The 12,418-nt window shown below is 43.0% G+C and overlaps 1 protein-coding gene across 3 annotated transcripts in view; it reads right to left on the bottom strand.

Annotated features, from left to right (window-relative positions):
- DHX8 (DEAH-box helicase 8) overlaps nucleotides 1-12,418 on the bottom strand; it is a 103,427-nt gene that overhangs the window by 56,852 nt on the left and 34,157 nt on the right. For all 3 annotated transcript variants that reach the window (XM_018572421.1, XM_018572419.1, XM_018572422.1), the window contains exons 8-12: nucleotides 3,460-3,663; nucleotides 1,838-1,925; nucleotides 1,141-1,238; nucleotides 871-1,018; nucleotides 402-583 (exon numbers count right to left, since the gene is read on the bottom strand). In XM_018572421.1, coding sequence (XP_018427923.1) covers nucleotides 402-583; nucleotides 871-1,018; nucleotides 1,141-1,238; nucleotides 1,838-1,925; nucleotides 3,460-3,663 — 720 coding nt within the window. The remainder of the gene's footprint in view (nucleotides 1-401; nucleotides 584-870; nucleotides 1,019-1,140; nucleotides 1,239-1,837; nucleotides 1,926-3,459; nucleotides 3,664-12,418) is intronic.

The raw sequence follows: 12,418 nt of genomic DNA, 5'->3' as shown, positions 1-12,418 counted from the left end.
GACCAAACACAGTTTCTTGTGGACTAAGTCAGCCCTGGCCAGTGTCTTTTGCTAAACTACTTAACAACTCCAACACAGGAATTGTGCAGAGGAAACCAGACATAATTTGAATTTCTGACAGCAACAGGTTTATTTTTTTTTTGCACTTTTCAAACAGTTAGCAGAATCCTTCCAATGGTATAATAAATAGTGTGAAAATAAGAGTTCATCGTTAGTGTTTACAGCACCTTAAAAGTACCACCATAGTAGGGAAATTTAATAAATCAGGTGTAGACTACATTTTAGCAGTGCAATAACAGAAAAGAGCTTGTCTAAGGCTCTGTACTGCAAGATCATCGTGTATCCAAAACTGACTCCAGAAATGAAACAGAAAACCATTATAGAATGTTATAACTTTTTACCAGCACTAGTTGGTCTTTTAGCTTGTAAATGGGGAGACTCTCCCTTTGCTCAATAATTGACATCTGAGTCTTCTTCCCATAGGAGGCCTTGTTTCCACCAAATGCATGTTTTTTCCATTCTGGAATATCATTTGGCATCATTCCAATACCCCTCATGTTAGCAGCAATCTGTCTGCCGTCAACTGTGGGAAAAAAAACCACAATCAGATGGTAAACATAACTGAAAATATAAACAAATATTTTCTAGTAAAAATACAGGAGGAGGAGGGAAAACTATACCACTCTATATAAAAGAGCGCCTTAAATCCACTCTCCAGACGTGATGGAACATAGTCACAATTTCAGATTTCACAGTCATTGCCGACAACTGAAAATGTAATTATGTCAGAGGACAAATGCTCAATTTTTCATTTTTTTTTTCAATAAAGGGTATAATTTTACAACTAAGCATGTAGAGCAGAAAACAGACCATCAGGCAAAGGGTCCACCCAGTGTTTGTTCAGTCCCATAGGAATAGAATCCATTTCAGCTTCCCTTTGTGCTTGTTTTACTTCTCTTCTTTCTTTAGCCAAAGCACTCTGCATCATTGCTGCTTGAGAAAGAGAACCATCAGGGTTCTGCAAAGAAAGATTAAGAAAATAATATATGGTATTATTGACAGGAGAATTGTGATCAAGGCTGTGGAAAAATCAATATAATATTTAGCAAAACAAACGCAAATTCTCCAACACATCTTTACCTTCACTATTTTTATAGGGCTCATGTCCATGCTCTGTTTTGTATGTCCTCTGAGGAATGGGGGCTCCTCCTCCACCAGTTCAATTTCCAGATCTTCATCTGACCAACACAAAACAGGTGGAAACACTTAACACATGGTAACAATTCAGTGAAGACGTGTACTCTATCAAATCCAGGTACTAATTAAGAAAATAAAGATTCTTAACATACATGATTTGTTTTTATGGTTTTGGACAGTGGTTGAAGGGTTAAAACCTCTGTCGGAATTATATAGTCTGTGCCCCCACAAAGAAGGTTCATTCTCTCTATTTGTCCTGGTGACCATCATCAAAAGGTTATAGTTGTCACCAGAACAGGAAGGTGAAATCTTCCAGAACTCCTGTTCTGGTGGTTAACATCTTAAAGAGGATTTCTCTTCACCCAAAGGGACACAGTCAACTAAAAATAAACTGTTTTTTTACGCTCTTCAAATCTCAAACATAAATTATATCAAAAAGGTAAAATGCAAGTCCCATTACTGTAAAGGTAAGTCACATAGGACAAAAAATGAGCCGGAGAAGAAATGGAGAGCGGACCAAGCACCACAGGTTTTTACACTAGAAAAAGGACCCGACATGCTGGCACCTAGGGTTAAAAAAATAATTTTCTTCACATAAAACAGTGAACCTTGAGACACGTTTTACCAAAAAATTATTTACCTTCTTCATCATCCACCTTGGGCAGGATACCAGTCTCCTCATCAAAATCCGGAAACTCCTCTTTAGAAAGAACATTAGCTGCAATCATCTAAAAGGGAAAGAAATGTAAGCTGTCCCGATTAGAAACAAAATGACTGCTACAGACTAGAAAATTCTAAACACTTGCTTGCACATTTTAAAGTGGTTGATGCAACATGTTTTGCATCAGAAATACTATTATCTTACTATTAACATACTCTTAACTAGGGATGCACCGATATATTGGCCGCCGAAACATATCGGCCGAAAATGGCACTTTTGGCATAATGCCAAAAGTGCAATTTTCCTGCCGATACAGCAGCGTATCCCAGGTTTCTTTCCTCAACGCTGGCCGCTGCTCTGTGTCCCAGCGGGTAGGAGGGAAACTGCGATAGCCTGCCGAGCGCTGCGGGAGTAGAGCGCTGTGAGCGGCCGGCGTCTATCACAGGAGGCTGGGCTCTCCTCTACATCGCTCGATCAGACACCTGTGACAGCGTGTCAGAGAGAAGAGTAAGGTACACACACTCAGCGATCACTGAGTGTTTGTACATAATTGAGGACATGGTATGTTAACTATATCCTCAATTATGAATGAATGGGAGTGATCTACATCCCCTCCTGTTCATTCATAATTGTAGTTATACTAAACATACCATGTCCTCATGTTATCAATGAACAGGAACACTCAGAGGATTACTGTTCATTGATAAGAGGGGACACAGAAAAAGAGATTGAGGACTTTGTGTTCTCAATCTCTTTTTCTATTTTAAAAAGGGAAATATCAGGGGTCTGTTAAGACCCCCAGTATTTCCCCGAAGCCCCTAAAAGTAATGTAAAAAGTAAAAATATTTAATAAAAAAATGAAAAAAATTAAAAAGTTTCTAAAAAATAAACAAAATATTTGAAAAAAATAAAATAAAAAACATTTTCGGTATCTGTTCCGGCCTGACAATTTTTTTTATTTTGGTTTTAAAATTTCCATTTCGGTGCACCTCTACTCTTAACCTTTTGAGGTGCAGTAGTCTGTAGAAACAAGACAAACGGGCATTAATCAACACAATCCCTGGAATTGAGAGACATGGGTGGCAGTGACATGAAAACTGTCAAAATGTTTCAACTAGGCAAAGATTCATATATTTGTCGGAAAAATTTACATAAATTTGTTGCATGGAGGCATATGGGAGGTGGCACTGAGGTCAGAGTGTCCAGACTGCACAGCCGTCAACGTCCTAGTAACCAGTGATGGGGCCCGGCCCAACACTAAACATTCTGTCCGGTCTCTGTACACCAACTTAGAGTTGGTCTTAATTACCTTCACTTTCCTTATCTACGACAGTAATTATTTTTCAATATGTCGTGGTCATAGCAAAAATCTGCGGAAATGGCACAAATGTGTCAGAACTCAATGAAACGGTCACAAGGCTTTCAATAATTAGGTGCAGGGCTTTCTAAAGTGTCACCCCAGGGAAAGAAGTGAAGTACAGCCTGTATTTCTGGCAGGATCGGAAGGCATCTCACTACTATTAGCAGTCTGACAAAAAAAAAAAACAGGGGAAAGTGTGCAAACAAGGGCTGAGCAAAATGTAATTTTGAAAAGTGCATACCTGTTTAATTTCCCACTTTTCTGGGTCAGAAATCTTGGTGAGACGTTTTCTTTCCAAGGTATCATCTTCTACTTCAGGAGCATTTACCAAAGAAAGATGGCTAGGCCTGTCTGGATTCCTCATTGAAGCTTCTTCATTGTTCTCACCTACAAGGTTCCTTCGCCTGTTAGGATTCAAATCTTCCCCTGTATCCTGATCCACATCCTGTGTTAGAATTGGCAATATATTATAGACGAAATACATGCAACAAACAAAAAGGGCCTGCAAATTGCAACACAAAAAAAAAAAACACTCCAATTTATAATTTTATCTAAATCTCTCATGTCCAGTCTGTACATGATGTCCCATGCAGATACAATTATAAACTACCACCCACCACTTTGCATGGCTGGTGGCTCTTAATCCCAGTTGTCCCCGACAGTTTGGGTCCCTACTGTCAATTGGGAAGTAATAAAAGTAGGCTGGATATCTCACTATGAAAAAAAAAAAGCCTTTGGCCTGCAAATGTAAACTGCCACCTATTGTACTGAACAACATTTGTAGTGCAGTATATTTAATATCAGTAATTATCAGATTACAGTGTTAAAATAAATATTACATTACAAACCAGGAAAAAGGATCAAAAAAAAAAAAAAAGGCTATATATATATATATATACATACATACACACACACACACAGATATGGACAAATTGTGGCTAATCTTTAACAAAAAAATGAACAAAAAAAGGGTACGGGGCCTGTTCACACCAATTCCAGTGTGTTCCAGCATGGTTAGCTGCCACACCGCCAACCCCCCTGCCTGCAGTGTGATTGCCCACAACAGAACACGTGGCACATCAATACAAGTGTTACGGTCCGCTCAGAAAAAATAACGCATGCACTAATTTTTGCAATCGCACCAGACTGGAATGCAGGCATTGCTGGTGACTAGGGAGCATGGAGACGGCTTCGCGGCTAATCAGGAAGCCAGGCGGTGAGCCATTACAAGCTGGCAGCGGGTTCCTTAAAAGGAGAACTATGGGGTTAAGGCTTTACCCCCATAGTTCTCCTTAGGGTAACGGGAGGACACAAACTAGCGTCCTCCTGTCGCCCTAAGCTCAGTATACCGCGAGCTACAGCTCGTGGTATACTGAGACGCCACAGTTGAAGCGGATCCCGACAATTATGTCTGGATCAGCCCAGCTGCGTAAGTGACAGCTGGCTCTGCCTATCTAGAGGCAGAGCCAGCTGTAACCGGCCCCTCCCCCGTCCGATCCGCCAATCAGCGCTGGCGGATCGGAGCATGGAGGGGGGAATCCAGCCCCTCCCGTCACGGCAGAGAGCTGTGACAGGATCGAGAGGTGAGCGAACGCCGGTATGTGTTCGCTCACCTCCCGATCTACTGAGCCGACCTGCGACAGTCTCATTGTCACAGGTCGGCTAGAACTATGAGGTGAGTGAAAAGCACTCACCTCATCGTTCGCCTTTAATCCGGGAACACACACACACGTTTCACCAAATGGCTTATTTATAGAGAACTAGTGAATGCTATGAATAAGCCATTTTGTGAGACATGTTAGTATTGAAGGAGCCTGCGTTTGTTTACAGCATATTTTGACTTCAGCAATAAACATTGTCCAGTATGGTACCAGTCATTTGTGTAGCAATTGTTTCTACAAGAATTAGTATCAAGCTGCAGCATGCTCTTCTTGCCTGCACCGACAAGAGGGATGGGGCATGTGTGACTACAGGACAAGGAATATGAGCGGTATGTTTTGTGAGTTTTGTCAACAGAAGGCCGAGTTGTAAATGTTAACGGATAATCATAGAGGATCAAAGAAACCACTGCACTTATTCCTGCTCAGTTACTTTAGCTCCTTTTATTTCCCAATACTATGAAATGTACCAGTTTTGGGTACCTGATGAAGGGTGGGGATACCCAAAACCATAGCACAGTTCATAGTATCGGGTAAGAGTAAAAGAAAGCAAAAATTTAGAGTTAGATACCTGGTAACTGTTTCTAAGAACCTTTGAGGACAGCATCAGAGAGAGATAGGCTACTCCCACAGGAAACACATCACCCACACCTAAATAAAAAGAGCACAAGCCTAGCACACCTTAGTTAAAACATAAGAACCGAAGGATGCCATATTGCTAACTCATCTCCACCACCTGGAAACATACACATATACAGATTATGGCCAGTGGCCAGATTATTATGACCACCACATCAGTACTTCGTTGGGGCACGAGATGACTCCACGAGATGCTGAAAGGTGATGCGTTGAATCTGACACTGCACTGTTGCCCTTCTGTTGTCTTGTACCAGTCTTGCCACTCTCCGTTCTGCCCTAGCATTGACTAGTCGCTGACGGCCACAATTGGCACGTTCAGACCCAGATTTTCAGCTGACAGTCCTGTCTTTAAACACTTTAAAAGGAGAACTATGAGGTGAGTGATTTTCACTCACCTCATAGTTCTAGCCGACCTGTGACAATGAGACTGTCACAGGTCGGCTCAGTAGATCGGGAGGTGAGCGAACACATACCGGCGTTTGCTCCCCTCTCGATCCTGTCACGGCTCTCTGCCGTGACAGGGGAAGGGCTGGATTCCCCCCTCCCCGCTCTGCCAGCACTGACTGGCGGAATGAACGGGGGCGGGTACAGCTGGCTCTGCCTTTAGATAGGCAGAGCCAGCTGTCAGTCACGCAGCTCGGCGGATCCCGGCACAATTGTCGGGATCCGCTTCAGCGTCTCAGTATACCGCGAGCTGTAGCTCGCGGTATACTGAGCCTAGGGTGATGGAGGACGCTAGTTTGTGTCCTCCCGTTACCCGGAGAACTATGGGGAAAAGACTTAACCCCATAGTTCTCCTTTAACAATGAGCCCCTCATTCAACGAATTCTGCTGTTTTGCTAATGCTCGCGCCAACAATCATCCCACGTTCAAGGGCTGTCAAATCGCGTTGTTTACCCATATCCTCTCAAAATTTCCACTCGCCCCCTCGCAATTTGCGAGTGAAAATTGCGTGGGGGCGAGTGGAACTTAAGCCATTGAGTCAGTCATGGACCGAGGATGACTTGCCCCTATGCTGCGGCCGTGGACCTTCCCACATTAAAGATGGCCGCATGACGGCCGCCATCTTTACTAAGGTCCGTAGTTTTCGCTTTTACAGAGCCGTGACAGCAGTGGGTGAGTGTGTCACGTAAAGAGTATTCATTCGGTTAGTTTTTATTGCTGCGTGTGTCCGTGGTCTGTCCCAGTGTTCTATCATTCCATCTGACCTGTAACTTGAATCCAATCAGATAAAGTCACGGGTCCGATGGAATGATAGAACACGGTAACTTCACGGAAGTCACAATACAGGGGAAGCCCTGGGGTGGACTGGCAGACCACGGGAGGGACCCCAGCAGCTTGTTGTGCCACAGGTCCCCTTCTTGCAGCCTGTGCTGCAATAACTATGCATGGCTTAATCTCAAGTGTCAGGCCCCTGCCAGCAGGTAATTGAGGAGAACATAGAGATGGGTCTGGGTGCTGTGTGTGTGTAATGCTCTGTGCGTTGCGCTGTGACTGCATGTGTAATGTCCTATGCGTTGTGCTGTGGCTGCATGTGTAATGTCCTATGCGTTGCGCTGTGGCTGTATGGGTAGTGCTGAGACTATGTGTAATGTCCTGTGCGTTGTACTGTGGCTGTATGTGTAATGTACTGTGCTGGTTGTGCCCTGTGTGTTATGCAGGGCAACTGGTGGAAAGTAACTTTTAAGGCCTGGCTAGTAGCTCAGGACCTGAAATTTTTAGCCACACACACACACACACCACTAAATCAGGCGGTATTCCCTGCTGTCCTGGAAGGTTCCTAGAAACAGAGGTACCAGGTACGCAACTCTAATTTTCTCTAGTCACCTTCCAGGACAGCATCAGAGAGGATAAGCGAGCACCATACTCACACTAGTCTGATCTTGGTTGACCGTTACGTCAACTCTATAGTACTTGACAACATCAACAGCCTGGGCCAGGTAGCCTTGATCTGGTGTAGCCCCTGCACTTACAGCCCATAAAGAGGCCAAGGCCCTCGTGGAGTGTGCCATAATATGCTCTGGTGGTTTTAAAATTTTGTAGATCGTAAGCTTGTTTGATTGCTAATTTAATCCACCTTCCTTTAGAGCTTTTAGAAGCTCTCGGGCCCTCTTTTGGTTCCGAAATAGTATGAACAGACTGTTCAATTTACCGACGCTCTCAGCCTTGTTCATGTACTGTAGCCGACAATGACGAACGTCAAAGCCCAGTAAAGCTGCTTCTTCCTCAATCGACGTATTGGTACCAAAGGGAGGAATTGCCACACCCTGTGTGCTGTGAAATACTGAAACTACATTAGGTAGGAAAGCCAGGTCTGGCTTTAATGCGATTTTGCCCGTAAGAACTGTGCGATAGGGACCCAATATCGGCAAAGCGTACGCCTCTGACTCGCCTAGCTGAAATAATGGCTACTAGCAGAGCCGTTTTAAATGTGACAATTTAAAAAACAAACATGCTTCAATTAGTTCAACCGAGTTTTTAGAAAAGCCTGTAGGACTTAATAATTATATCCTCACAGCAGTGACTAACCTGTGGCTATAAAAATCCACCAAGTATAAAACTTGGATGATAAAACAAAGGCTGAGCTTCATAACTACATCATAACCGGTAATGCTTTCACCACAGCAGAACGCCGTTATCTTGTAGAAAGCATAGTTACATAACTATACAAAGTATGAACTCAGGAGATAATACTGAGCTTCATACCTACACAGCGACCAAAAATGCCTTATTGAGACTGTAATCAGTTAATGTGTAGATCAGTGGTGGCGAACCTTGGCACTCCAGCTGTGCCAAAACTACAAATCCCAACATGCATCTGCCTCTGGGAGTTATGTCTGTGGCTGTCAGAGCCTTGCAATGCCTCATGGGACTTGTAGTTCGAAAACAGCTGGAGTGCCAAGGTTCGCCACCACTGGTGTAGATGGTTCAGATTTACAGAAGAACTGAATCCCATACTGAGATTCCCAACTATATCACAACCAATTATGCATTACTGAATCGAGTCAAAGTCCTGAAGTGTAGCATTACAAGTGTGGGTAGAAGGAACACAGAAGACATTCACAACCACCTCGTGAGGCAATAATGCTTACAATAAGCAGTCAAATGGTTATTCCGGACACAGTATATAAGCACCAGTAACGAAGGTATGCACAAATACTAAGATTCACAGTTGCCCTATGAACCAAAGATACTTCCACAAAAATAGAAATTTGGTTGCTTTGGAGGCAGTTTAATATGCTCATACCCATGGTATGCAGATATACTGAAATTCAGAACTACCTTATGGATCCAGCATGCTCACATTAAGCAGTAAAATGGTTATTACGGACACAGTATACAAGCACAAATAATGAAGGTATGCACAAATACTGAGATTCACAACTGCCCTACGAACCAAAGATACTTCCACAAAAATAGAAAATATACTCATTACACATGGTATGCGCAGATAACGAAATTCAGAACTATCTTGTGAAAAAATGCTTCCACTGAAGCAGAAAATAGTATACGGGGTCCAGAATAACCTAATGACAAAAACTAAGGCTTACACCCTACCAAGATTCAGAACTGCCCCATGGACAGATGACGCTTCCACTAAAGCCATAATGGAGAAAGTATATAAATACCTAACCACAATGTATGCATTAGGGCTGAGATTCATAAGTAATGAAGCTTTTAAAAAATAAGAAAAATTGTCCGTTATAGAGGCCGTATAGCCTTATACTTAGATACTAATATTTCTAACTTTCTCCTGGGCCAAGATGTTTAAACTGAGGCTGCAACTTGACTTTAGGAGGCAGTATAGTAATACTTAAAACAAGGTATGCACCAATACTGAGATACATGACCACCCCATGAACCAATGAAGCTCTCTTTAGAGCTGAAACTTGGTTATATTGGAGGCAGCATAGTAATATGCATCAATATCGAAATTCATAGATCACCTCCTAAACTAATGCTTATACTAAGCAGTAACTGGTTATTGCTGAGATCGCATAGAAATATAAAATACACCTATACATTAGATATGTACAAATATTGAACTTCATGACTCAATGCTTACTAAATAAGTAAATTGGCTATTTCTGAGGCAGCAATAGTAATACCAATACATGAGTATGCACAAGTATTGAGATAAACCTTTCAATCATAAGACAATTATGTTTCTACTCCACAGTCATTCAAATATTTATAGTTATTATAGAATACCAATACTCCCGGCATACCCAGATAATGCTTTCACAACGCAGAAGATTAACTTGTGGATAATATAACTATACAAGTGCCTAGAGAATAAAATCAGCTGCAAACACACATACTGAGCCCAATTATGCCTTCACCCCACAGGTGATAATCTCCAATGTATGCATCAATTGTACAAGAGATGCAGACCAGAGAAAGACTTCATACAGAGTCCACTTATGGCCAGGAAGTTATGTCTACAGCCACAACTACAGTAGAAAGGCATCATGGCACACTCACAAAACCAGCATGTAAAACAACATGTCTCACCACTAAGGATAATGACAGAGGTTTGGATACACGTCTTCAGCCGAGGATGTGTAAGCCGCACTGCCGCGCCAAGGCACCTCTTATAGCGCGGTCCTAACTCTAAACTATGAGAGTCTCCATCTTGGAGCACATGGGGGCAGAAGATATCAAATTGGGTGCAGGTTACTGTGTTACTGTGTAACAAATTGTTGAGTGCGTTTGTCATTTGTTTTGCTACAGCCACAACTAGCCACAGAAATATATTCCTGTATGTGATCTCTGTCCAAGAGATATGCAAACATAGCAACCCAGCTAACAAGCTCTTATCCTGGACTGGGAAAGTGCTGCACACTCTGCATTGTATCCAGAGTAATCAGTAAGGCCTTGTTCAGGCTGGGTTCACAACCGAGCGTTTTTATGCTCGTTTTTCCGTTCAGTGAAACAAACTTTTAATTACTTTACAACCATCGCACGATTTAAGTCGTGCGATGGTTGTAAAGTGTATGGCCAGCTTTAGCCTTGCGGCACCATGCTAGTTTAATTAGAAGTCCAACTTCTGCACATGTTAATAAGTGCATATTAACCAGCCCGTCTGCAGCACAATGCAGAGTACTAGCATCAGAGCCTGTCAAAAAATAATGTAGGCCCATATTAAAACATTTCACCACAGCAAGGAAAGGGTTAATACCCCAAGCTGTTTTCTCTCCTTGTGAATTTCCCTTGAACTAAAGGAGAGTTCACAAAACTGAAGCAATACCCGTCCAGTACTCCTGCCCACTCCAATGTTTTTGGCAAAAAAAAAAAAAGTCTGTAAAGCAATTGTTACAAGATTTAGGCTTGTCTTGCTTGTACAGCTAGGCTGCTGCCTATGGCCCAAAAGCCTGATGCAAATACAGAAAAACCATCCTAGGCTAATAACTCTCTTTATAAATCTCTGCAACAAAACAGAGGTTGCCAAAGAGTGTGAAATTGGATAAACAATCTCCCATACTCCTGCACCCCACAAATCTATTCCGAGAAGGAAGGAGTAGTTAGGTTGCTTAATTGTCTGGGGTTGCCGCTTTGCAGATTAAAAACTTGTCTGTGCTGCAGCCACTGCCTCCAATCAGCCATCCACTGGTGGAAATAACACATACCAATTCTGTGTTAGTTCTGTGTTAGCAAAAGGCACTGCAACCCCCAGAAGGAAGGACTCTTCCCTGCACAGCCCAGAGGAAGAAAGTGTATTGGGGTTTTTTTTTTTTTCTTTCTTACTCATGCCACCTGCATTAGAAGGTAACTGAAGTCAGGTGGTGGGGGGTGTGGCTAGCCCATGAGTGAGTGAGGATGTGTGTGCTTTGAGCTCCTGCACCTGCTACATCCACATCAACTAGCCAGTGCCTCGTAGATCCTGTAGCTGCCTCGGTCGGACTAATCAGCGGTCGTCTTGGAGTCTCTGTACCCGCTCTACTAGCATCAGCCTGCTATCAATTTTAATTTTTATTTTTTCCTTTGACTGCCTGCCCCGCTCGCATTGGTCCGCTGACATACCAGCAGAATGAAGAAGAGCAGTAAAAAGAAAAAAACCCGGGAGATAATTCAACCCTCCCAGTTGGCGACTAGAACAAACATCGGAACATATTTCAACAAACAGGGAGCAGAGGAGTCAGCATGCACGCCGCAAAAACAGCCCGAGGTCGTTGAGGACGGGAGAGTGATTTCACCTGCCAGTGTCTCTCCGTTAAGCAGTGAGACTGGGCAGACGGGCTGTGATGGATTATCAGAATCAGGCAGTGAAGTTATGGAGATGGAACTGCATGGTGCTATGGGGAAATACCTCTCTCAACTTCCCACTAAGAAAGATATTGAAACAATGCTTCAACGCATAGAAGAATTACATAAGAAGGAAATGAGAGAGATCCGGATTAGCTTTCAGAAATTCGAATCTCTGAAACGGAAGGTCCCTCAGCAAGAGATTGGTTCCCAATCATTCCTACATTCCGAATTATTGTGTGGAATGATTGAAGAGTCAGCACCATCTCTTTGCTCATACAGTCGATCAGGCTTATAAACATGCCTGACGATTCATCCGCCCCTGGCTTCCCCACACAGGATTGGCACAGTGTTTTGTTTTTTTGGAGGAAGAGGGATATTTAATGTTGCAGGCTGCACATCGCCTAGTTTTGCCATGTGTGCTGACTGATGAGAGCATTCTTTCTTCAGAGGCCATGGTTTGCAACACACCAACCCAGTGCCTCTGTTGAACACACAGATCAGCACCAAAGCCATATCCTCAAAAGTGCCGACTCACCTCTAATGTAAATAAACCCCCATACATAGAGGAAACAAGGATAGGATTGAAAACCATCTTCCTACCTTGGAGCTGCTAGCAGATGGATCCACCAGATCAGACAACTCTGCTGTGACCAC

This window comes from Nanorana parkeri, unplaced genomic scaffold, assembly GCF_000935625.1.
Source record: "Nanorana parkeri isolate BGI_ZX_2015 unplaced genomic scaffold, ASM93562v1 scaffold2024, whole genome shotgun sequence".
Classification (NCBI taxonomy): Eukaryota; Metazoa; Chordata; class Amphibia; order Anura; family Dicroglossidae; genus Nanorana; species Nanorana parkeri.
This window is presented reverse-complemented; position numbering and strand designations above follow the sequence as displayed.